This window comes from Nipponia nippon, unplaced genomic scaffold (genome assembly GCF_047370975.1).
Source record: "Nipponia nippon isolate SJK-2023a ecotype South Korea unplaced genomic scaffold, ASM4737097v1 scaffold_1, whole genome shotgun sequence".
NCBI classification, from domain to species: Eukaryota; Metazoa; Chordata; class Aves; order Pelecaniformes; family Threskiornithidae; genus Nipponia; species Nipponia nippon.
The window spans coordinates 1,159,258-1,183,654 of record NW_028262290.1 but is presented as its reverse complement, the minus strand read 5'-3'; the positions used below and the strand labels follow the sequence as shown (position 1 = coordinate 1,183,654).

General features: G+C 47.2%; 1 protein-coding gene across 4 annotated transcripts in view; it reads left to right on the top strand.

Annotated features, from left to right (window-relative positions):
* Positions 1-24,397, top strand: part of ARHGAP39 (Rho GTPase activating protein 39) — a 155,737-nt gene that overhangs the window by 9,161 nt on the left and 122,179 nt on the right. For 2 of the 4 annotated variants that reach the window (XM_087736201.1, XM_087736281.1), the window contains exon 1: positions 20,038-20,241. The exons of 1 other annotated variant lie outside the window; for it this stretch is intronic. In XM_087736201.1, coding sequence (XP_087592327.1) covers positions 20,219-20,241 — 23 coding nt within the window. In that variant the 5' untranslated portion in view covers positions 20,038-20,218. Of the gene's footprint in view, positions 1-20,036; positions 20,242-24,397 lie in introns of those variants that run through there. One more of the 4 variants, XM_087736028.1, reaches the window with a different exon arrangement.

Below are 24,397 nucleotides of genomic sequence, written 5' to 3'. Positions count from 1 at the left end.
ACATTTGGGAAGAATTAGGGAAGGGAGAAAAAAAAAAGGCAGAAAATTCACTGTTTGGAGCAGAGGAGTCAAGGGATTCGTGTGCATGGATCTTTGATCAGATCAGCAGGCTCTCAGCGAGGCGTGTGGTTTTCTTCCCAGAAAAATAGTGGGATTTGGGGTGAAATGAGCACGGAGGAGGTTGTTTGCTAAGGCTGCTGGACTCCGATTCTCCGCTTTGCGTCCGCTTGACTAAGCGTGACCTCTGCTACTTGCTGCTTGGGGTTTTACTCTTTTTTTTTTTTTTTTTTTTTTTTTTTTTTTTGGAGTTGAGATCATCTTTCAGCCCTCGCCGGAGTTAAATCCAGTTGCTGTACGGAGGAGGGAACGGGTTGGCTCCCCAGGGTCCCTGGCAGCCTGCAAAAAGGGAGCGTGGGGAAGAGAACAAGAGGTTGCTCGAGTCACAGTAGCTACCTCGGGCTTCTGGTGGTCGTCTCTTGAGGACATCCATGGCACTGGCGGCTGAACGCCGAAAGGAGCCGTTCACCTGGCAAGCTTTCTTTTTAATGCAGTTTTCCTTTCCAAGGTGGGAAGGAGACTGAGGTCTGAGTGATTTGAAACCCGTCCCCGGTGGGTTTCTTGCCTTTCTCCTTCATGGCGATGTATCTCAATGCTGATTTGAAAGGCGACGCTTCTTCCACCTCTCCAGTTCCTAAGAAACCTTCCCTTCAACTTTTTCACCTCTGCCCAAGGCCTGCTCTGGGAAATAAGAGCAGGCATATCTCATTGTGCCAGTCTATATTCGGGATTAATATCAAAGCACTGGGATTGTTAGAGCTCAGGTTTTTTTCCTCTGCCTGGCTTTGGAGAGAGGAGGAAGGTGCTGCTTTGCTTCCTTGCGCTAGGCAGGACTTGCCCTTTGGAAGGATCTCCATCCAGAGTGGTGCATTGGGACTTGCCGTTTAGAATCACAGAAGGGTTTGGGTGGGAAGGGACCTTCAAAGCTCATCCAGTCCAACCCCCTGCCATGAGCAGGGACATCTTCAACCAGATCAGGTTGCTCACAGCCCCGTCCAACCTGGCCTTGAGTGTTTCCAGGGATGGGGCATCTCCCACCTCTCTGAGCAACCTGGTCCGGGGTCCTCATCATAAAGAATTTCTTCCTTGTATCTAGTCCGAATCTCTCCTCTTTTGGTTTAGAACCATTCCCCCTTGTCCTGTCGCTCCAGGCCCTACTAAAAAGTCTGTCCCCATCTTTCTTAAAGCCCCTTTAAGTATTGAAAGGCCGCAGTTTAGAAGCATCTCCATCCAGAGCTATGCTGAGCGGTGATCACCAAAGGTACGTTTCTGGAGAAGGCTGCAGGCAGACATTTGCTCTCCGAACTACCTCGATGATGATGATGATGATCCAGCTCTGGCGCAGAAGTCGCGCAGTGCTGACGGTGAGGTGCCGGACCTCGACGGAGGTTCCTGACGCAGGCTCTGCTGTGCGTGGATGAGAAACCCCGCGCGCTGGGTCGCAGCGGGCTCGGCCGGCGTCTGACGTTGCCGACTCGCAGTCTTCTGTCCTGGCATCGTCCACGCAGGAGTAGCTTGCGTCATGCTGAGTGTGTCCCTAATTGAGCATGGCTCGATGAAACCGAGCAGTGGGGTAGCAGAAGCGTACAGGAAGCTCTTTGTTTTTTGTTTTTAAATTTCAGATTAAAAGGACTTTTGTTACACGCCCCCCCCCACCCCAACCAAGGCGGCGGAGAGCATTCGGTTCCCGACTTCCACCTTCTGTGCCGTTTTCAAGAGATGCTGTTGAATCTGTCAGAGCTCCCAACAGCACGGCTGTAAAGGAAAAATTGCAAATGAATACATCAACACTGCTTTCATTTCGACGCCCTTTCTTTTCCCCTTCTCGTTCTGCATATCTGACGTCTCCTTAATGTCACCTTGAGGAATCTATATTGTAGTGCGACTGTTCAGCGCGGTGGATCGTATGTGTGGAAGCAGGTAGAGCATGTGCTCAAAAAATATCCCCCCCTGAAAAAAACAAACAGTGCTTTAGAGAATACTTAACACGTTTTTTGTTTTAGACCTTTTTTTTTTTTTTTTTTTTAGTAGGACGTTCTCTAGGCTTTTGTTCAAGGTAAGTAATGTGCTTAGAACTTCAAACCATGACAAAGTGCCTCTGCAGTAATTATTTTTCTGTCAAACTTGAGCTTGCCGAAGCAATGCGCTTTTCTTCTTCAGCTGGAAGGGAGAAGGTGCGTGGACAGGGCTTTTCATTACTTTTCTTTTTTTTTTTATTATTTTTTTTTTCATTATTCTTTTCCTAAGAAGCAGGAATAGGCTCTGTGAGAAGAGGAGGCTTGCTCTGAGTGTATCGATCAAGGTTTTAAAGCCACCTGGATTGAGAAGGTGCAACGCCTGCCTTACTCAAAATCTGTTCTAGAAATTCAACAACTTGATTGTTGTCGCTTTTTCTTAAGAATAAATGATTTCTTGGCAAATCCCTGCACCTCTGCGTCACCTCTGCTTCTAGTGCCGATGTTCTCCACCGCTCCTCTTCATTACCATGGGGATGGGCTTCCGAGCTGAGGCAAGGCTCCTAAGAAAAGCTGCTTTTCTATAAAATGTCTTAACAGCGTCAAAAAATAGGGTCTTGTGCTGGAGAATGAAAAGTCAGGTCTGGGAATGAGGTTGAGTGTTCACTACTGAAAGCAGAGCATGGAATGAGGTTGAGGAGGCCTTGCATGGAGAAGGTTGTAGGAGGAACCCAAAGCAGCGGGGGGAAACCAGGGCTTGTTTTGTCATCTCCACAATCGCCCAGGTTGTCTTCTGAAAAGATGACGCTCCAAAGAGGAGACTAATACAAACCCTTGGTAGAAACCAAGCTTGGTGTGCAGGAGGAACAGGTTTGGCAGCAGAACCTTTGTTGTCTGATGCTCCCCTACGTAGGAAGCATCTGATTCGGTCCTGTAAAGCCACATTTGTCTCGCCGTGGCTGGTACTGATAGGTGTATTTGTGAACGTTCCTGGCTATTAAATGGGAATCTGTTGAAAGTTGCTTCAAAAGTGGATCAAAGGCGGTTAGAGAGTGCTCCAAAAACACGAAGGAAAGTTTTGGCTGGAGTTGACGGGCAGCGGCGATCCGTTTGGGGTGCTGTGCCGTCATAAACGGTCCTGCTTGATCTTGCCTGAATATGGATGAGCTTTCCATCAGCTCTTGCCTGTGCACCACCGCGGGCGTTATCTGACCGTTCCTCCAGCGTGTTACTTTTGCAAATCAACGTGTCTTATAGCTAAACGGAGGGGTCTGTAGCCGTTTGAATCTTGAGGTGCCTATCCTTTTAGCAAGAGGGAAAATATAAAAATCTGTATATGTACTTTTGGATACTCCTGGCATATGTCTCTCCATCTGTACTTTGGAGCACGCGGATAACGTGGCTAAAAACACGCTTGCAGATAACACTGTATAAATTTTCCCCCTGCGCAGTGCAAATATCTTCCATTAAGACTTTTAAATAGGGAGAAAGCAACCTTTTTGGGGTATGATTTTTGCAGGAAGACCTACGTATAAAGCAAGTCTACTCAGGCACTGTGGATGTGTCTCGTAGTATAACCGCATGCTCCCAAGCACCCTGCCGGTGGCTGATGACAAGGCAAACCTTCAGAATGGAAGCGTGCTTGTTTTGCATTCGCGTGGAGAACCGCAAACATTACGCGTAGCTGCCCATACAGTCAAAACCGAAACACAAATACTTCATTTTTGGCACCCTGGGGTTAGATGCTACAAGCTAGGTTCAAAGCTAAATCGACTGAGCTTAAGAGTAGTCCTGAATTCTGATTCCCTTCTTTGCTCCCTTTCACAGAAATGAATGATACAAAATACCTAAATGGGCAAAATCGAGGCTAGAGCGGCGTATTTAATATGCTAGTGCCGTGCCCGGAGTTGGTTTTGTTCTGGAGAACTTGTGATCTTGGAAAAGGGACCTACAGAGGCTACTGGAGAAGGCTGCAAATCCGCACATCGACGTAATTAAAGGTTATCAATGACTCGCGTATCTCCCTCCACCCACGTATCCGTGATACGATTGCTTGTTTTCTCTTTTCGTAATGCGTTTCAGACTATCCTGTATGGTAGAAATCATTTAACCCGCAGGATTATCTCGGCATTTTCGGATCCCATCCCAAGGCGGGCCTTTGGCTTTAGCGTCCGCATGGCAGGAAAGCGGCTGTTGCGTAACTACTTCCATCTCATCTCCAGTCACTCAACTTGATTTCGTGTGGCTACTGGGATCTTGCCTAGCAGCAGAATCTTTTTTTTTTTTTTAACAAAACGCTGTCCTAGCTCTAGAATATCTTTTTTTTTTTTTTTTTCCCTTGATTCTTCAGTATATTGACAACTTAAAGTCAGCACTCAAAGTGCTGACCTACACTTCTGAGTACAGGCACGGGTTTTATCCCAAAGCGGTGAGACTGGTGTGTCTTCGTCTCGAGGACGTGGCACTGAAATTAAGCATATTTGGGGGGAGTTCTAGTTCAGTCTCGCTGCGCTGCTTGTTTTACAAAGAGAGAGCCAATGATTTTTAGCCAGAGATTTGAAAGGCTAGATGTTTCTTGGTAATCTGTTGAGTGAAATTACTAAAAGAGATATTAATACCGTGCTGAGATACCAAAACTGAAATTAATGTCTCCCAAGTTGTTAGTGTGCTCCTCCAGTGCGTTCGTATGGTTACGGTACACAGCTTGCTCCGATTGCAATATATCATGGCTAAACTAAAACCCGAAACAGCCTCAGGTGGGATTTTTGCTGTTGCAAAATTACATCACGGAGGCCTTAAAACCCTGAGGTTTGGTCCCCTGAAGGCCAGCCGCCTGCCCTAGGTGGAGCACAGTCCCTGCCCCCTGAAATGAGGAGTAAAGTGGGTTTTTTGGGTAGTATCTGCTTTTTAGCTGTGGATTCCCACACCTCTCCGTGGGACGGTAGGTATGAGGGACCGGTGACATCGTACGGTGTCAGCGCTGAGCCATGTTGGAGATTGACTTCAGCTGGTACTTTGGACTGCCGTGACACCTCTTTATCTGTTTGATGTCTGAGATGTAATGCCCTAGGCTCGGGCTTAGGCATGAATTCAGGAGGGAAAGGAGCTGAAATAGGGTTGTATATACCAAGTTGGAGCAAAGATTTACTAGCCCAGTATCCCGTCTCCTGACAGCGGACCCTGTCTTCACCTTCTGTGGTCTTGAGAGATGGGTACGTAGCAACTACAGCTCTGGGTCCGTGGCTTTATGTAGCTGCAAAGGGTTTTGTGAGTGGTGGTAGAGATTTTAAGGGGACTGAACTCTGTCAGGATGGCGTAAAGAAAAGGCTGGCATTTTTGGTGGTCCTAGCATCCTCTTAACAAAGCTCTAGTACGTATCTTGACTGTGTTGGGAGCACGTGAACTTAAATAGCTTCGAGGCGAATATCTCCTAATGGTTTAAATCTCTGGATCTTAAATATTGCTAAGTATCCTTTATTTTCCCATTCCCTAAGTGATAGTTTAATCCTACAGTTTGCTGAAATATAATTGCCATGCTCTTCTGCGAGTAGACTCTTGGAAGATCTTTATCCCGGGGCTATGCAAAGGCTGGTTATCTCCTGGTTTTTAAAGGCAGCCTCTGTGGGAGGCAAAGGCACGGCTCCCTCCGGGAGGTGGAAGGAGACCTTCCCGTCCTCGTTAGCTCTCTAGTGTGGACACAAACTAGCAGCTTTAATGAAGTTATGGACAAGATAACTTGGTCCATAGCATTCAAAAGTATATCCAGAAAGTGTTTCATACTGTTAAGTATCCCAGCCGTGTTATAAAATGAACCATCTTGCCAGGAAGGCGAGGAATTGGCTGCTGGAAGACAAGATCCAATTAATTGCAGCGATCAATGGCAATCAATTAAAAACTGCACTCCCTGGCCTATGAAACTCGAAGAACATCTGTCCCTAGCACCCTTTAAGGCAAGACGTGGCCGCTTGAGCTAATTTTCTGATGTTACCTTTTAATTTAACTGGTTTTAGCTTAGTAAAAACTTAAGGCTACATGAAATTTTAAACCTGTTTTGGCTCGAGCAGCATCCTTGCTGAGTGACCTACCCACTTCAGGGTTGTGTAATCGTATTTTTCTTTCTAATACATCCCTAAGAGGTGTTTAGACTGGGAATAGAAAGGCACAAAGGTCCAAGAGGGCTACGAAAACCTGCAAAGGTCTGTCAAAGAACAGAGGTCATCAAGGAGAAGATAAGAAAGGAATGAGCAATAAATGACTTAAGCCCGATGTAAGTAATAAGTAGTAGGGACAAGGTGGTGCGTCAGGAAGACAGGATTGATTGGCAAAGTAGAAATGTGGGGGGGAAACCAGCGTAACCGTCGCATTAATACAGAGGGACGTACACTAGCAAGAAGAAAATTGGATGTGAAGGAGGGGGAGGATGCTCCGGGCTAAGCATCAAAGTTGTGTGCAGCGAGAGGGACGTAGAGGCTTTTTGATAGTGATAAGGAACGAAGTGGAGCGCAGGCTTAGGAAACATGGTGAGATTTGAAGCGGTTGCGATGAGGACACGGACGGCAATTCAGTTCCAAAGTGGCTGCTGGGTTCCTAAATGATACTTGTATTTAATGCATTGTCTTTACCTCTTTAATGCAACTCTGAGAGAAATCATTTGGGTACAATAGTGAAAGCAAGGAACGTAAAAATATTCCAGCAAAACTTAATTCAGGGGGAATATAAGGAGAATTAATGTCTCTTCTGGGTTTTTGTTCTTTTTTTTTAGCCATTCTTGTCCTGAAAAGTCATGCAATTAGGAATGCCTTCGAGGTATTTGGTTAGGCGATGCAGAAATACATGAGCTTAAGAATTGCTACCCTGGAGATTTGCCTGAAGCAGTAGGATCTAGAGTGGACCCGACAAATTTTGTAAGCAAGAATCTTGTACGGGTCTTTTGGAGTAGAAGCAAATATTGGCTGCAGTAACAGAAATATATAATACCCCTTTTTTGCATCAGTAAGATATAGAGCAGAAACTACTGGAGCGAGGACAGCGTATACCTCAGTACAAGCACCGTCAAAACTAGAAGGGTGAACAGGGGTGGGGTAGGAGGAAAAATTATTGAAAAATAATTTTATCTGCCCCAGAGGTCTGCAGACAGGCTCCAGCTGAAGCCTGGCATGGGTAACTGGATGATGAGAGTTAACTGTGACTTGGAGTCATCTGACTTGCACAAAGTGCCATTTAAACTGTTTAGCAAATGCTCTTTGCATCTGCTCACGCAGTCAGTCTTCTGAAAGATAACGTCCTCTTAGCTTGGAAATAATGCAAAGGATGATTGCTTTATAAGCAAAAACTAAGACGGTGGTGAATATGAGAAGGTTTGCGTGTGTCACGTATGAAGAGCTGTCTGAGCAGGGAGCGGTACAGGTTGACAAATCGATATCGCTGCTGGCCGCCTTCTGTGCCGTTGCAATTTTCTACTTAAGGGAGTGGCAATAACGTGGCCAACTCCACTCCGTTTCTCAGGGTGAAATGCCCAGGGTTACTCCTCATAGAATCACAGAATACCAGGTTGGAAGGGACCTCGAGGATCGTCTGGTCCAACCTTTCTAGGCAAGAGCACAATCTGGATGAGATGGCCCAGCACCCTGTCCAGCTGAGTCTTAAACGTGTCCAGTGTAGCGGAGTCAAACCACTTCCCTGGGGACATTATCCCAATGGTTGACTCTTCTCATTGTGAAAAATTTTCCTCTCGCATCCAGTCGGAATCTCCCTGGGAGTAACTTGTACCCGTTACCCCTTGTCCTCACCATGGGACTCCTTGTAAAAAGGGAGTCTCCATCTTCTTTGTAACTACTCCTACTCCACTACTCCTGCGTGCTCATCTCCGCTTTGCTGCACGGCTGGTGTTTTGCTGGAAGTAGCTGTGCTCTCGGCATTTCCCTTGCTCTTTCTTCTGAGCTGCTACTAACGATACAGTTGGCATTAGTATCTGAGGATCCTGTAGCTCTTGTTCCGTCTGCTTCGTAGACTCAAAAACTCAAAAGGAACAAGTTGAGGTTGGGAAGAGGTATTGGCATTCATCCTGAGCAGTTGAGAGAGATGCGAACTGTGTGTTAACGGGCAAGATGCCGAACGGAGAGGCTGATCGTCCTGAAGTACAGAAAGATGGCCTGAGGATGCCCCAGAAGAGAGGCAGGTGTTCCTCATCCTTCTCAATGAATGGAAGGCTGTATTGTAGACGAACCCTTTGCCTACAAATGTTTTATATGCGTTCTAAGCTGGAAGTGAGATTTTTTTTTTTTTTTTTTTTTTTTTTTTTTTTTTAGAAAGCAGCAAAGCGATGGTATCCAGCCACCACAGAAAGTCCAGTGCTAGTATTCAGCGACATAAATTGGATGCTCGCTGCAGTTGGGGGGTATTATTTTTAAAGACAGTATGAAGCAACATCTGTGTATTGAACGCTTGGAAGTGATGCACAGCGCTGTTCAATTTATTGCTTTTTTTTTTTTTCAGCATTGACCGAAGGGTTTGCAAGGATGAGCAAGGATGGGAAAAAGAAAGGGCTGTAACGTGAAGGGAATTATTTGAAGGTTAAGTATCTCTGTTGCTTTAGAAAAGCCGTCAGACTGAACCTGCAGTGATTGCAAAGGCAAAATGAATAAAACTTAAATAGACAGAGAAAGTAGAAGCCATTATGAGTTGGGCTCTGCGCCTGCTCCCTTGGTTGTAGATCCTGATCGACATCGGTGGGGGAGGAGGGTTAAAACAACGCTCTCCTGATGTTGCTTGTAGCTGAAGCCATATCTACGTTCTTCCCTTGAAGGTCTGTTCTCCTAAAGACTAGATGCTGCCTTTCATAGCAGAGCTGTTGAGATATTTGGAGTATTTTTGGCTAGGAAAGTTAATGAAGTCTTAATGCAGCGATCCATTTGATACAGAAGATCAAAAGACACAGAGAACTTGAATTAAAATCGAAGTGTGGCAGGACACAGAAATAGAAATGACAAAGCGTGGGGGATTTCATCTCCTAGCCATCTTCTTCTAAGCGCTCCTTTTGTTCTAGGGGCTGAGGGGTGAGATGGCAGGAGAGCTCGACGCACATCCCTTAAATGAGAAAAGGGAGAGGAAGGGTTCTAAGGAGCCTCTGTATATTAAAAAAAAAAAAAAAATAATCCAGTTTATTGGTACTTTGAAATCTCTTTTCATACTTTTCAGAACCTAAAGTTTAGAAACCTGGTAGGCTTCCAGGGAGAGGAAAGACACGCTGCTGGGTGTCCAGCTTGCTGAGGTGACTGCTAACGTGAGACGTGGGAGGGAGGAAGAGGAGGCGCATCATGACGTACGGCTTGACTTGCTTTGTTGGTGGAGTCTGACCTGCACCCTCTGACTTTTTGTGTGCTTTTGTGGTTCCTGGGGAGGTGAGCCCAAGTTTGCTGCCTTCAGCCGTGCTACTTGATGGTGTCAAGCAACTCTCTCTTCCCTAAGCTCAGATCAGCTCTTAAATCAGAGGAAGGAGCTCCAGTTTAGCTGTACTATTGTTCTAACTTCCAACCCTTTAATCCTCTGTATTGAAGTATATTTCTAATGGATGCCTTTTCTTCACACTCCTGGAGATAAATGGAGTACAGATGTGGTTAAATGGAAACTCTTCCAACCCGCTCTACCGATTTTGTGTGCTGCACTTACTGCAGCCACTGGTTTAGGTTCACTTATTGTTCGCAAATTGTCTTTTATCTGCTAAAAAAGAAGAAAAAGCCTTAAACTGCTCCATAGGGTGAAAATGTTTGGAGCAGATTTTTACATCCGACTCAGGAACTCTTATGTCAGCTGGAGAAAGAGAAAGAAGAGTAATTGAAAATATTCAATACTTCATGAGCCGCAGTCCAAGAAAATTTCTAATGCAGCTGTAATATGATTTGGTTTTTAGAGCTCTCTGTATTGATTTGTCATTTTAAAACTGTCGTGCTCTGTGTTCATTGCACAAGGAGGGAGGAAAAAGAAAATGCTTTATAAATAAATTTCTGAGGACATACAGAGTGCACTTGGAGTAATGGCTGGACCATAGTAGAGCTGGTTGTTGGCTCTCGCGTCGTGCTTTGGCTGTTAATGGCGTGTAAATTTTATTTCTATTTAAAGCCACTGTGGGACTCTTTTCATGTTTCAAGTGCACAGAGAAAAATGGAGGAGTGGGCAGGATCTTTTGGGGGCCCTTGCTTTAGGATACATCTCACTGGATGTCTACCTGTCTCCCCACCTCCAGTTTTAGCCTTGCCCGATTATCGGGGAAGAAGCACGTTTTATACTAAACATATGTCTCACGCTTGCCTCTGGTTATGGCACTCGGTACCGGTGCCATTTATCAGCCTAAGTAGCAATAAATTATAAATGTGCTAGAAAAAAACCCTTGACGTTTAAGAAATTTTCTTCCTTTACTCATCGTCTTGCCTCATTTTTAGCTACAATTTAGGCCACGTGACCATGGCTTTTAAGAGCATGGGTCATTGACTTTCAGATTGGCAGGCAAGCTTCCTTCCAGCTCTGACGTTGCTCTGAGCCATTAGCGTCCAGAAAGGCTGAACTGAGCCGAGCAGGCGTGTTGGGTGATGGGATCACTGGCTTGTATCAGGAATGGTGTGGCCAGCAGGAGCAGGGCAGGGATCGTCCCCCTGTGCTGGGCACTGGGGAGGCCGCCCCTCGAATGCTGTGCTCAGCGCTGGGCCCCTCACCCCAAGGCGGCCATGGAGGGGCTGGAGCGTGGCCAGAGCAGGGCAGCGAGGCTGGGGCAGGGGCTGGAGCCCAAGGCTGGGGAGGAGCGGCTGGGGGAGCTGGGGGGGCTCAGCCTGGAGAAGAGGAGGCTGAGGGGAGCCCTCATCGCTCTCTGCAACTGCCTGAAAGGAGGCTGGAGCCGGGGGGGGTCGGTCTCTTCTCCCCAGGAACAAGCGATGGGACGAGAGGGAACGGCCTCAAGCTGCGCCAGGGCAGGTTTGGGTTGGGTATCAGGGAAAACTTCTTCCCCAAAGGGCTGTCAGGCCCTGGCCCAGGCTGCCCAGGGCAGGGGCTGAGTCCCCGTCCCTGGAGGTGTCTAAAAGCCGGGCAGATGTGGTGCTGAGGGCCATGGTTTAGTGGTGGGCTTGGCAGTGATACGTTAACAGTTGGACTCGATGATCTTAAGGGTCTTTTCCGACCTAAATGATTCTATGATTCTATGAAGGTATTGCTTAGAGCCGTGTAGAAAGCGCCCTCGACCCATGTTCAGCATTTCTGGCAGTTCTATTACTCCTTTGAAATTCGTTACCCAGCCAGCTGAAATAGTCTTTTTCTCGGGACTGGAGATCTCGTGTTCAGTAGAGGTAGGACTGCCGGGGTGTCTGTCTTTGGGCAGAACTCTTCTACATGCTCGGAGCACCACGCCATCTGGCAGTCTTCGCCTCAACTTGTGCACAGGGACTTGCTTGGTTCTTGATGAGTTGCTACTCTTTTTCAGCACAAGCGTTTGGGTTTATGGTATCTCGGTTGTGATAGCGTTGAGGGTTGGGGCTAGTTTTCCTTTCCCTCAAAACACTGGACTGTGTTGAAAGAGTCCGTGGGGGTAGAGGGCACAGCCAAAATGTTCAATGTGCTTGTAGAAGACCACCAGAGCAGTCTGTGGTGGCGTCTAGCAAAGGTGCAGGTCCAGCTTCTGAAGGCCAGAACATAGAGCCATTCCCTTAAACCAACAGAAGGGCTCTTCATTGATTAACGTCGGTCCGTCCTGGGCAGCGGTGCCACCGTATCAAGAGCCGATCTCCCTTCTGATGTGCTAACGCTGCTGGCTTCTCCCCAACTTTTAGGTCCCCTGGCATTTAACCTTACCGTCAAGTTCTCCTGTTTCTGCAGATTTGGGGACTCTTGAACAGGGAGTGCAGTGATAGAATGGGGGGTAGCGGTTTTAAACTGAAAGAGGGTAGATTTAGGTTAGATATTAGGAAGAAATTCTTCCCTGTGAGGGTGGTGAGATACTGGGCAACCTCTTCCAGAGAAGTTGTGGATGCTCCATCCCTGGAAGTGTTCAAGGCCAGGTTGGATGAGGCTTTGAGCAACCTGATCTGGTTGAAGATGTCCCTGCCCGTGGCAGGGGGGTTGGACTGGATGATCTCTAAGGTCCCTTCCAACCCAAACCATTCGCTGATCCTATGATTGTCTCCTGCTGTTGCTGCCACTTTTGAAGAAGTTGTGCTTAGTGACTGGTCAGGCCGTTGATGCTGCTGACACTTCGGCTGCTGGTAGAGAGCAGATAACAAGATTTACTGCAAACCGAATGCTCAGTTTAATTTGTAGTCCCGTTTGTGGTGATCTGCTCTTGTAGGCGTTGAGAAATGAGTCGATAAAAGGAGCTGAGGATCTGATCTGGAGGCTCAGGTGGTGCAAGGCTTGAATGAAAATACAGCAGAGCACTAGGGACTTGACTTCAAAGGGGGTTTTTTGCTGGATTTTTTTCCAGAATAGCCTTTTAGATCTACGGAGTTATTCGCTTTGCCTTTCATTGTTGGCTAGCAGCACCTATTTTTTCATTTTATTGTTTTTCGAAGCAGTACGTTCTTTGCTTGCCTCCGCATTAGGTAAAACTTCCTCTCAAGCATCTCGGAACCAAAACCGTGGCCTTTGTGTAGCCGATGCAAGCAAGACCTTCTCCATAGACAGCTACGTAAACTTGCTTTACTCACTTGGAGAACACCCAGAGCAGTTCAGGCTTTGAAAGTCCTGATGGTCTCTGGTGGTAAATGTTTCTGCTGAATTGTGCGAGAGGTGCACGCAAAGAGCACTTCGATATTGTGAGTTGCGAGCGTCGTCTGAAACCCATACCGTGCAAGACAGGCAAAGCAAGTTCTGAAGGCGACGACATCTTGTTCATGCCTAAATAACAACCGTCGTCCCTCAAGCTCCAGAAAACATTGCGGTAAGATCGCTTATCCCGAATGGCGACGAACAGCCAGTGTTTCCTTCAAGTCGTTAAGTAGTGTCTGGGCGATGATTTGACTAATTTTCCTGCTGCAGTGCTCTGCTCAAGGGAGCTAATCAGCGAGCAAATTGCAGGTCTGGCTGATTCCGCAGACCTCGCCTTATCTTACCGTCTCGCTGTTCGGGTTCAAGGGACCTGCTTGGCTTTGTCATTTTAAAGCAAGCTCGCAAACTTTTTTAGGATGGTATTACTGGATTAAAGGCTTTACCGCAAGGCTTGGGCACACAATAGCTGCTGGTTTAAGTAGCTTCTCCGTAAAAGCTGCGCTGCGGCTGCGTGCACGCAGGCTTTCTGTCAGCAAAGTGCTGCGACTTTGTTTAACTGCAGGAAGCTTGTTGGGCTCTTTGAGTCGCCGCGGTGGTGCGGCAGGTTAAGAGCCTTTCCACGGAGAGTCCCTGTGACTCAGCCGCTGCGTAGTAACATCCAGCTTGAATCACCGCTGCACCGATAATCGTGTTAAATATAGCCATTCTGCCCAAATTCTCTTGTCATTCTGAAAAACTCCATTACATAGCATCCTTTTAACCTGGTTACCTGTTTTTCTGTGGCCTTTCAAAGGGATCCCTTCATTTCCTCTGCCCTATTTTCCCTGGCCGCCTCTGTTGCAAGGATAACACGGATAGAAGAGAAATTTTTGCTCTCCCACGGGGACAGAAGTCTGATTTGCTCACGTAAGGCATCACTCATATAATCAAGCCTTTCTGGTTCTTTGTTCTAGGCAACTATTATGGGAAGAGGAGGATGCTGTGAATTACTGAGGAGTCTTACAAAGAACTAGGAAGGTTTGAATAAAAAGGTAGCAGGTTCAGAAGAAGGATTTGGTAGCCTGTAGTCCTTTCTTTCTCACCACGTATAATACGTGGGAGTTGAAACTTGGGTCATTTGTCAGTCCTGCGTAATAAAAACGGATCTTAATTGCTAGCAGTCCTTGGCCATGTTATACCAAAATTGCTGTAGCAGGTAACAATTTTCAATACTGTCATTTCAAAAATGAAGGTATAAAAAAAATTAATCACGTTCGCAACGATAACTTCCCTGTTTCTCTAGTCCAGAGCTCCAGATCTTCAAAGATGTGAGCGATGGGTGCGCTGGCTGAAATTCTTCCAGTTCAATAGCAGCTTCTCTCCTGTGTTGTTCTCCTTGCTTGGCCTTCTGCATCTTTGAGCATTTGTTTTGGGGCATTAGAGTTTGAGAAAGCCTTGGAAAATGGGCCAGGAATGATCTTGCCTTAAAGTCAAGGGTTTTGGGTTGGGAGTAACTGCATTTTACCTGGCGTGGGGGCGAGGGAAGCGAGCTCTGTCCTAGGAAGCTGATCGGTGGAGTAGCTCATCGCTACCTGAGTTGCTAAAAATGTTTTATCTAATGGATCTTCTTTATGGGCACCCGAGACCACTCTGACTTCCATGTCAGCCCGTTCTTCCTTCAAAGAACCGACTGAACCACTGCTGTTGATGCTATCTTGAATTTGCTATCTGCTGGTCCAACTCAATTTTCTGCTCTGATGAGCCATCTTACAACAGTGCAGTAGCCTAGCTAAAAAATCTGCTTTAAGTCCTACAGACTTAAAAAAATATCTATTTAAATATGCCTGATGCAAAATGAAGTTCCTGACTCGACTGGTACTGCAGGTATTTCAATGACTAGCCTTGCTTTACGGCTTGGTTATCCCGCAGCAGTCTCTCTTGCAGTCTAGCTTCCAGTCTGTAACTCTAACCACAAATCCCAAAGTTTTGAGTCATCTCCTCATCTCTGCTGGCTCCAGAGTATTTCTTCCCCCCCTCAACAACTCCTCTTCGCTTGGCTTTCCCACTTGCCAGCGCAGCAATCGTGACCTGCTCTGGCACTGAATAAATAGCAATTAATCACACTGACAGCTGTGCGATGACTTCCAGGGCACCTATTATTAAATAGTATAAGACCAAATCTTATTCTACTCTGTCTGCCTTAGCCAGTCAGCTGTTCTTCCTCCTTTCCTTTGCTGTTCATGTACCATAAACTTTGTCCTATCCATGTTTTTTCCAGTTGCATTAGTGTGGTACTAATATGTTAAAGAGTTACTACATGCTTGCGCTAGTCTTAGTAGTGTGTAGACATCTGGTTTTGGCGGTAGGGTGCCAGGCTAGACAGGCTTCTGGCCAGACCAACGCTATTCTTCTCGTGACTTGACATCTCAACAAGTTCAGATGAGGACTGGATGCCCGGGGAAGGGGATGGGGATGTGTTTCTAAGAGCAACTGGTCTTAGAATCGTAGAATTACATATCTCATGCTTTTCTGTGAGGTTACAACATGGGTGATCTCTTTTTTTTCCCTTGCCCAGGAGTGGGTAAAGCCCTGACATAAAAAAAAAACCAAACCAAAACACGCCCCTGTGTCCCATGATGTTTGGGCTATGGTTTTTAGGTCTCAGAATTTTGTGGACGCGTCTCAAAGTGTTTGTATATGTGTTACTCATCTGTACGTTCCTAAAGCTGGAGACTCGCTGGGTCTCTGGTGCGTTTTAGCTGCCTGGGACGTGGGTGCTGCACCAGGAGATCCACACTTTCAAAAGTGCTCAGGTACTGGGCTGCGTTGCTGGAATGGCAGACCTAGAGATGTGTTTTCAACAGGGAGAAGGCTTAACGCTCCTTTGACCCTCTGTCTATCCACGCAGTCTCTACTAACCTGGGTTTTAACGTTTTCTCATTGAGCTGTAGGCTGTTTCATAGTTGCTTGTGTGTGTACGGCTGTAATTTTCATGCTGGATTCTAGCCAGTGTGTTTCTATAGCATAGACCTCTTCATGTCTATTGGGATACAGCCCTAAAAAGCACTTAAGGGGTGGCAAGCTCGACTGAGGGTCCAGCAGGTCACTACTCCACGGTGAGTACTTACGCAAACGTGCATGCGTAGCAATGCGCGGGGCCTCCCGTCCGTCCCACACGGAGCGAGTTGAACTTTGGTTCACGCAATGTGTCAGCTACTCTACCGTGACTCCCTCAGTCCCCATTCTCAACCTGTTAACCCTGCTGCAGCTTCGTTATTGTATTTTGAGGCGATCAACCGCAGTAAAGCTCTCGAGGTTGTAAGTTCTTCAAGCTCAGGCCATATCCGTATCTACCTCTGGTGTAAAAAGCCCAGCAGATTACTAGACCCAAGCCTACTGGTTTGATATCTTCTTTTCTTGGAAGGTTTTTGAGTCTCTCTTACGCTTGGTAACTTCCCACCTTGGCAGATCTATCGTAGAGTCATAGAATGCTTTGGGTGGGAAGGGACCTTTGAAGCTCATCCAGTCCAACCCCCCTGCCATAAGCAGGGACATCTTCAACCAGATCAGGTGGCTCACAGCCCCGTCCAACCTGACCTTGAATGTTTCCAAGGATGGGGCATCTACCACCTCTCTGGGCAACCTGGGCCAGTGGTTCACCATGCTCATCATCAAAAATCTTTTCCTTGTGTTCAGTCAACCATCATGACATGGTTTCACTACCTATAGTGCTGTGGAACCGGACCCTCATCTTGAATCTCAGCCTTGAGTGGAAAACCCTCAATGAATAAAGGGTCCCATCTGGCCGCTGTGCGGGATGATGCTCCTACGGATACGTGTTTCTCTAGGGAGTTGGGTCAGCCTTGCTCCAGCAGCAGACCTTCCAAATACCACCAATGATGCAATTTTCTTTAAACTCATTACTGTTGCTGGGCTCCTTCTCCCTGAAGACCTTGCGCTGCCTTTATTATATATATATATATATTTTTTTTTTTTCCCCCCTTCATCTTACCCCTTCCAAAGCTTTAAAAAACAGTGTTCTACTCAACCTTTGTTTCTGCTCCTGCCTGTTGTGTATGCGGCCGCTAAGCCAGCATTTGCTGGCCTGTCCCCGTAGTTGTAACGGGCCGGGGAGGTCTGAGGAACGTACTGGGCGGCCGTGTGGGACTTGCTGGAAAATTTGCCCCCTTCTGCCTTTATTTCTCACTTTTTTTCTTCTGCTCCATTTCTGCTCTCTTGCTTTTTCACACCTTTTGCTTCTTCCTTCTAGGCTCTAGTAAAAAAAAAAAAACTCTCAACTGCCTTCATCCCTGGGATGAGAGACGCGGTATTCTGCCAGAAAGCTGCAGAAACAACAACAAAAAAAAAAAAAAACGAAAACCTTCTGGCTGCTTTTCACGCAGAGGTGTGCGGACGAGGGCCTTCGTGAAGCTTCTTCTCGTTTTGCAGTAGCAGGGTCTCTGGCCTGCTCCCCTGGGACCGGCCTTGCGGCTTTGCTTCTCCTCCCACCGCTTTTCGGTCCTTCTCTGCACGAGCTGTCTTGCGTCTCGCTGCAGGGGCCTGAATATCGCTCTTCCCTACGCTCTTGGCACAGCTGCTTTCCTCGTGCCCAAGTTGCTGTTTCTACCTTGATTTTTCTCCAACTGTTGAGCTACAGTCACACTTTTTGTCTTTCTTTTTTTCCCCTCCTCTCCTGTCCTCCCACCCCCGTTGGTCTCGCTACCCTTCCTTCGGTATCTTGTGGGGAAAAGATGTTTTCACGCTTCAGGATCTCGTGGAGCCTTTGATGGTTGCATATGCAAACTGATTTACATCGGCTTTGTACTGCTGGTACCTTGCTGCGTCTTTCAGGTGGCGTATTGTTGATATAGCTCTGCTGTATCCCGATGGGAATTAACCGTCGTGCTGAGAGGCTACTGCTAGCAGCTAATCCCTGTAAAAAAAAAAAAAAAAAAAAAAAGGCATTAATTTCTGGCTATTTTGGTGGGTGGGGGGAGTTGTTTGACCATTGTGAGCTGTAACCACGCATTAACGAGAAGCTGAAATGAAAATCCAGGGTGTGGGATTTGGAAAAAACACGGTGAAGACGTAAGAGCTCTGCAAAGAATGTCCTCTGATCTTCAGTCGAGCCACAGTAAAATGGCTCTCGCTTGTGTCAAATTGTGATTAAACGATAAAATTCTTGACTGCCGTAAGCTTGCTTCCTCGAGAGCGGCACGGTGCTGAGCCCCCTGGGGGGGTGGTTTGAGGCTCTGTCCCTGCGGGGTGAGGTGCCTTCAATGCGAGGATTTTGAAGGATTTCTCTTAGCTGCGAGTCTATATGTGCGTGTTGGTGGTAGGGCGGAAGGCAATGGTTTCTAGATTTCCTAAAAAAATGACCTTTTCACTGCTGCTCTGCTATTACATCCAAAATTAGATTTTTTTTGAGTCACGCATGCAAAAGTCAATGCTGAATATCTGTTCCCCTAGCTATTAGAATGGTCGCAAATGACTCCCGTCCGTGGATGCCCATCCCACTTGCCTTGGGCAAAAATACTGCCATGGAGGAATTTACCATTTGAGAGGTGTTTTGAGGGAAGAAGTTGGAGCAGACTTGGGTAATTCAGCTCCTTGTAACTGAGTTTTAATATGGGGAAGGCATGGCTCCGTGCGATGGAGATGGGAACGTGATGCGCGCAGGGTAGCCGATGGGCTAGCCGGGAAAGCAAAATAAATAGTATGGAGTAGGAGGAGACAGATTTTGATGTGGTAGGGAACGAAGAGTGGTGTAGGCTGGCGTGGAGTCGCTTTGAGCCTTGAAGATGGGAGGAATTTAACCTGGATTCTTGCACCGAACCTGAAGATGAGTTACCCAGTTGCTTCTGGTATGTTGATGGGCAGCGTTGGTTTGCTCTGCTACCGATCTCTATATAATTTATTTTTTAGAGTCTTTAGTGCAACTACAAGCCACGAGGAACGATCTGGTACAGAAGGTAACCCGTAGGATTGTTTGGGGTGGGCTAAAATGGGCTGAATGCGATCCCACGTGGTCAAGTGCCTTTCGGGGAGCGCACAAACCGTGCACGGTGACAGATCCGTGCATAAAACCTTTTAGGTGACTTACCGAGCTTACCCTCAATGACAGCTGCAGCAGGCTTTTAAGCTCTGAGGTAAAACCTGGTTTATGATCCTGGTCTGCAGGTACGTTACAAAGTTAATAATGGATGTTAAGGAGCGTTCTGGCTACTGGCAATTAAACACTGCTAATGATGAAATTTCTCATCACTTCCCTCGTGATTGCAGAGGGACGCTCCTGGTGCAGCCCCCTCGTGCTGCAGCCATTTTATGAGCATCTTCAAACACAGTTATGCAGCAATAAAAAAAAAAAAAATAAAATGTGCATATCTTAAGGAGACAGATTGCTGCCTTCATCTGTCTCCCTGATTAGATGCCAGGGCTGCACTGTGCTACATAACTTTATTCTATTTTTTTTTTTCAGCATGTACCTTCCATATATCACCATCTTTTATTGAAATATTATTCTGCTGGGTGATTTTGACCATCTAGAAAGACTTACCGCTGTAGGCAGGTACTCAGCTCTCTGCTTGCTGATTGAACTTGTGGAAACCTTGAAGCATTCAGGCCCAAAGGTGACCTGCAAAGCAGCAGGAGTGGAGGGGAACGGGAAGGCAGTGGAGACAGCATACTTGGCTCTGGGAAAGCCTGATCTAAAGTACAACTTCTGCTTGCTTTCCTGTGATGTTCTTTATCAAAAATCTGAATTTTCAATGTCGTTTTCTAAAAGGTTTCTAAGCAACCCCCTGCAACCATGCTTGGTTTGTCTTGGCGTGACCCCAGCCAGCATCCTCTCTCTTCCTTTGGGCTGTCACCAGCCAGGAAGTTTCCTGCTGACTCAGAGTGGTAGGAGATGGCCAACAAGGTCCTCGGCTTTGGAAACCCGCTGGCTGCTGCCGCCGCCAGCCGACGTAGCTGGTTGCGTTGCTCCGTGGAGGTCTGTACGCTGATGATGAGGGTTCAAGCCCTTCTGAGATGACGTGCGGAGCGTGGTTGGTTGGGCAGAATCCCCTCGGCCTCGTAAACGAAGGGAGATGCAATCCCACCACCCTCAACGCAGGGATGGCTAGCTACGATCAAGCAAGCTAGATTTGGCAAGTGTCCATTGTGGCTTCTAATGCAGTCTAAACTGTTTGCTCTGCCGTCGACTTTTATGTGATGCTATGCTTTTTTCTTGTTTGCTACACATACTGGGTATAAAAACTAATACTGCGTGTTCAACTGTGTCTCCGCAGTCCAGATTTTTGAGCGCTTACATTTTAACGTCGGCATTTGGCACGCCGCTTCCTCTCCGTTCCTCCTAGCCTGTTGCAAATCTGACCTTAAAGAATGAAGATGGAAAACGAGACTCGTTGTGGACTGGGTAGCGCTTCTTTTGGGGATTCATTTTTTTCTGTATCAGTGAAGTTGTTTTACCGGCTCTCCTGATGTTGCACACCGCGCTGAATAGGTATCTAACTGCACGTAACATCGTAATTCGTGTTTGCATGGCTTCTTAGAAAGGTGACCCTGTCTAACTGTGAAATTGTGCAATGTTTGTTGTTTTCCCACCTGTAAGCAGTAACCGTAGGAGTTCAGCCGCTCTTCAGAAAGTCATCTTGTGTAATACTGAATTTCGGAAAATTAAAAGATAATTTATGCCATTGAGAGAATGTATTTAAGTCCTCCGCTGGTTCTCAACTCAGTTTCTTGAGCAATCTTCCTAGGTAATAATAGAAATTAGGAGGGAAAAGAAAAAGACACGGAATGTCCTGCTTTGTATAGTTGGACAAATGAGGCACAGAGGAGAAACCTGTATGACTCCCTGTAACGAGCCATTCTGTTAACAGGCTGTGCTCTTAAATCGTTATCTTCATTCTGGCAGCCTTTCTCTAAAAAGGTGAATTCTTGGGATTTGGTTGAGGCACAACTTGCTGTCGCTTCTGCTCTGGCTCCTCCAGCATGGGAGAAGCCTCGAGGTGAGACGCGGTCACCCGGCAGTAGAGTCCTTCTGAGGATGCAATCTTGGAGTGAAGGGATGTGGCCGACAGACTTGTTCCCTGCTGGAGCGTTCATGTTTTCCGTGAAAAGTTTGGTTTGAATAAAAGCTGCTCTTAAATCGCAACAGCAGCATTTTACTGAGGGCTCCTGTAGAACTCGGTGCCTTTTGGGAGGAGTTAAATGACCGTGGAGAGAGGAAAAACTCGGTGATGTCTTGTGTTGGGGGATAACGATGCCAAACTGGCTCATAACCAAAATATTGCTGCTGTTCTTGCTGAACATCTCCACTCTGCAAGATTCAAGGTTGGGAGGAGCACTGCAGCAGTGACCCTCCGAGGATTACAGGCAGCTGGTGTTAGGGTGGCCTTGCGGACATCTGAACCGCCGGGCTACGTCTCCCGCGTTTTAAAACGCGGTCGATGGCCAAGGCGGCTTGTCGCGCGATGACGAGCTCCTGTACGCCGAGCAAAGTGGAAGAGCTGCAATAGGCATCTGACGTACTGATGATATTAAACTATTTCTAGCAACTGTCCCCACCATGGCATATGACCTAACTCTCCATACATAGCTGTCATGGCAACTGTAAAGGTCAGCATACTTTCTAGCTAATATTTAAGGTGGGTAGATAATAGTGTTCTGCCTTGGGCAAACAGGCATCTGTTTGGTTCGAAGCTGGGGACAAGAAGTCTGGTCTGGGTTGTCTGAGCTTTTCTTGAAGCAGTAGGACTCCAGGTGGCCCTGAAAGGAAAGGAGGTTGTTCAGCTCTCCTAATGTACTGCTAATAGATTACTAGGAGATAATTAAAATTACTCTTCAGCAGCTTGTAATCATCCCTTGCATTTGTTTGCTGCTTCAGACACGGCAGCTGTGTCATAAGCAGAAGAGGTCTGGTAGAGTGAGGCCTCCTGGCTGGCTGCTGGTGGATTGGGCATTTGTCTCCATGTCTGTTGGGTTTTGCAAAGCCAGGCCGTCAGAGCTTGATGAGTTGGGATGCTTTGTTTAGCTTCAGAACAGCACAACCTCACTAGTGAGCAACCTGTATGGCAGGCTTTCACCAAAATGGCCAGTAACTGCACCAGAAACCTCCCCAATAGCCATAGAGATCCTGGATTTTGCTTGGAACTTCTTTGTCCTGGTGACGGCCAACCCTGCTGGGAGGGACAGTGCAGCTGTGAGTGGGCGTCTGGTGATGGTGGATGGGAGGCTGGGGCCACTGGAGTTTGGGATTTTTTTTCTTTTTATGGAAAAATGGTAGAAAGAGGGCAGATACTAAACACATCGAGTCACTTGGAGACTTGCTCTTGACTGCAGACCTGAGGCTACAAAACAGTTTGGGTTTTGGTTTGGGGTTTGTTTTTTCCGTTGAAGATACCAGCATCAGTGATACAAGCTTGGCTCACTGGAAGTGTTGATCTCCTTGATCTGATTTTCTAAAAGCTGCAGCCTCAAGATGTCTTGAAGCCACCCTACAGAGGCTGGCAGGCAAAGAGGAGTCCCTTGTGCTCGTGTTAGGGTAGGAAGCAGTAAATCTGCTGGGGACCTGATTCAGCTGAAAAATCAACAGGCAAAACCCGTTAATGCTCTGGTGAGACAGGGAAAGAAGGGGCTGCTGGTGACAAAGAGAATATGGGGAGGAAGGAAGATGACGATCATAAGGCTCCTCTTCTGTTGGCTGGCATTTGTTGGCTTGAAGTGACGATGGGAAAACACCGATCTCGGGACTGGGTGAAGTCTCTTCTGGTGACACTGAAGGAATGATTGAGGACGCCTTTGCTGATTCTTCTGGCAGTGGCAGAAGTCTTTGTCATGGACTTCTGCATCCTGATGGGTTGTCCTGGATTTTAAGGAAAAACTCAACTGCTGAAGCCAATTCTGTGCACAAAACACCTGGACGGCTGGTCTGCTCTCAGCCCTTAGGTCCAGAAGTCGCATCTCCATTTTGATCCTGCACAGAACTTCTCCCGATAACCTTTTTATGAGGTACAGCACCAAATATAAACTCTGATTTTATTAAATAGAATGAGCGGACTAAAGCCCTAATTAAGAAGGGCTTACAATAATCTCTGCTCTCGCAGAATAAGTGAAGTCATGGTATCCTTCCTGCCTGCGGACTGGGCCTTACTCCCCTCCCTGGTTTTTGGGAGGTTTTGAAATTTGGCTTTTGTAATACTGTTTTGTGAAGCACTTGTGCCTCTTTCTGACTAAGAGTTTACTTACAAAGCCGTCCCTCCCAGAGGATGACAGAGAAAAGGGCTGGTGGAATGCAGTGGAGTCATCTTTTGTTGACTTCTTGGTTAATATATCTTAAGTATTTTGTTTTGGCTTTTTTGAGTCGCTTTTTATTTGGTGTAGGCGAAGTGAACTGCATTTTACCAAACTAAAATTACCACCTTCACCCAGAATAATTCAGTTGAGGCTGGGAAGTGGTCAGTGAATTTTAAAAAGCAGCATGAGAAGATATTATTGTTATAGAGGGAGCAGGCTCCAAACGTGAAATTCATGAATGTCAACTTTAACATTTTCACTGCTGTCCTACGCTTTCCCAGAATCAACCGGACGAGTGGGTTTCCTGCCCTCTCAACCTTCCGAGATGAATATTCCCTTTATCACGTTGCCTTTCTTTCCCTATGACATACGTCCCCACGATATGATGTCGGAGAAGCTTAAATACTGCAGGGTAACAAACAAATGTGAGGACTGGAACGAAAGTGGCTGTCTTAGTGGGAAGACTCACAGCACTGAAAACCTGCCAGCACCCCTCTCTTCGGCACTGGGGCTGCTCTTGTGGGGTTGGTAATTCAGTAAGAGCTCAACATCTTGCAAAATGAAGTTGAGAGCATTTCCTTTGAAGGACAATGGGAATATGAGGGTGCTCTTCTAATGTGGTTGACCTCTTCTTCAGTAGCATCTAATTTTTTTTTTTTTTTGAGACCGATTCTTAGAATGATAGAATCATAGAACCGTTTAGGTTGGAAAAGACCTTTAAGATCATCAAGTCCAACCATTAACCCAGCACTGCCAAGCCCACCACTAAACCATGTCCCTCAGCACCACATCTCCCTGGCTTTTAGACACCTCCAGGGATGGGGACTCAGCCCCTGCCCTGGGCAGCCTGGGCCAGGGCCTGACAGCCCTTTGGGGAAGAAGTTTTCCCAATATCCAACCTAAACCTGCCCTGGCGCAGCTTGAGGCCGTTCCCTCTCGTCCCATCACTTGTTCCTGGGGAGAAGAGACCGACCCCCCCGGCTCCAGCCTCCTTTCAGGCCGTTGCAGAGAGCGATGAGGGCTCCCCTCAGCCTCCTCTTCTCCAGGCTGAGCCCCCCCAGCTCCCCCAGCTGCTCCTCCCCAGCCTTGGGCTCCAGCCCCTGCCCCAGCCTCGCTGCCCTGCTCTGGCCACGCTCCAGCCCCTCCATGGCCGCCTTGGGGTGAGGGGCCCAGCGCTGAGCACAGCATTCGAGGGGCGGCCTCCCCAGTGCCCAGCACAGGGGGACGATCCCTGCCCTGCTCCTGCTGGCCACACCATTCCTGATACAAGCCAGGATGCCATTGGCCCTCTTGGCCACCTGGGCACACTGCTGGCTCATGTTCAGCGGCTGTCAACCAACATCCCCAGGTCCTTTCCCGCC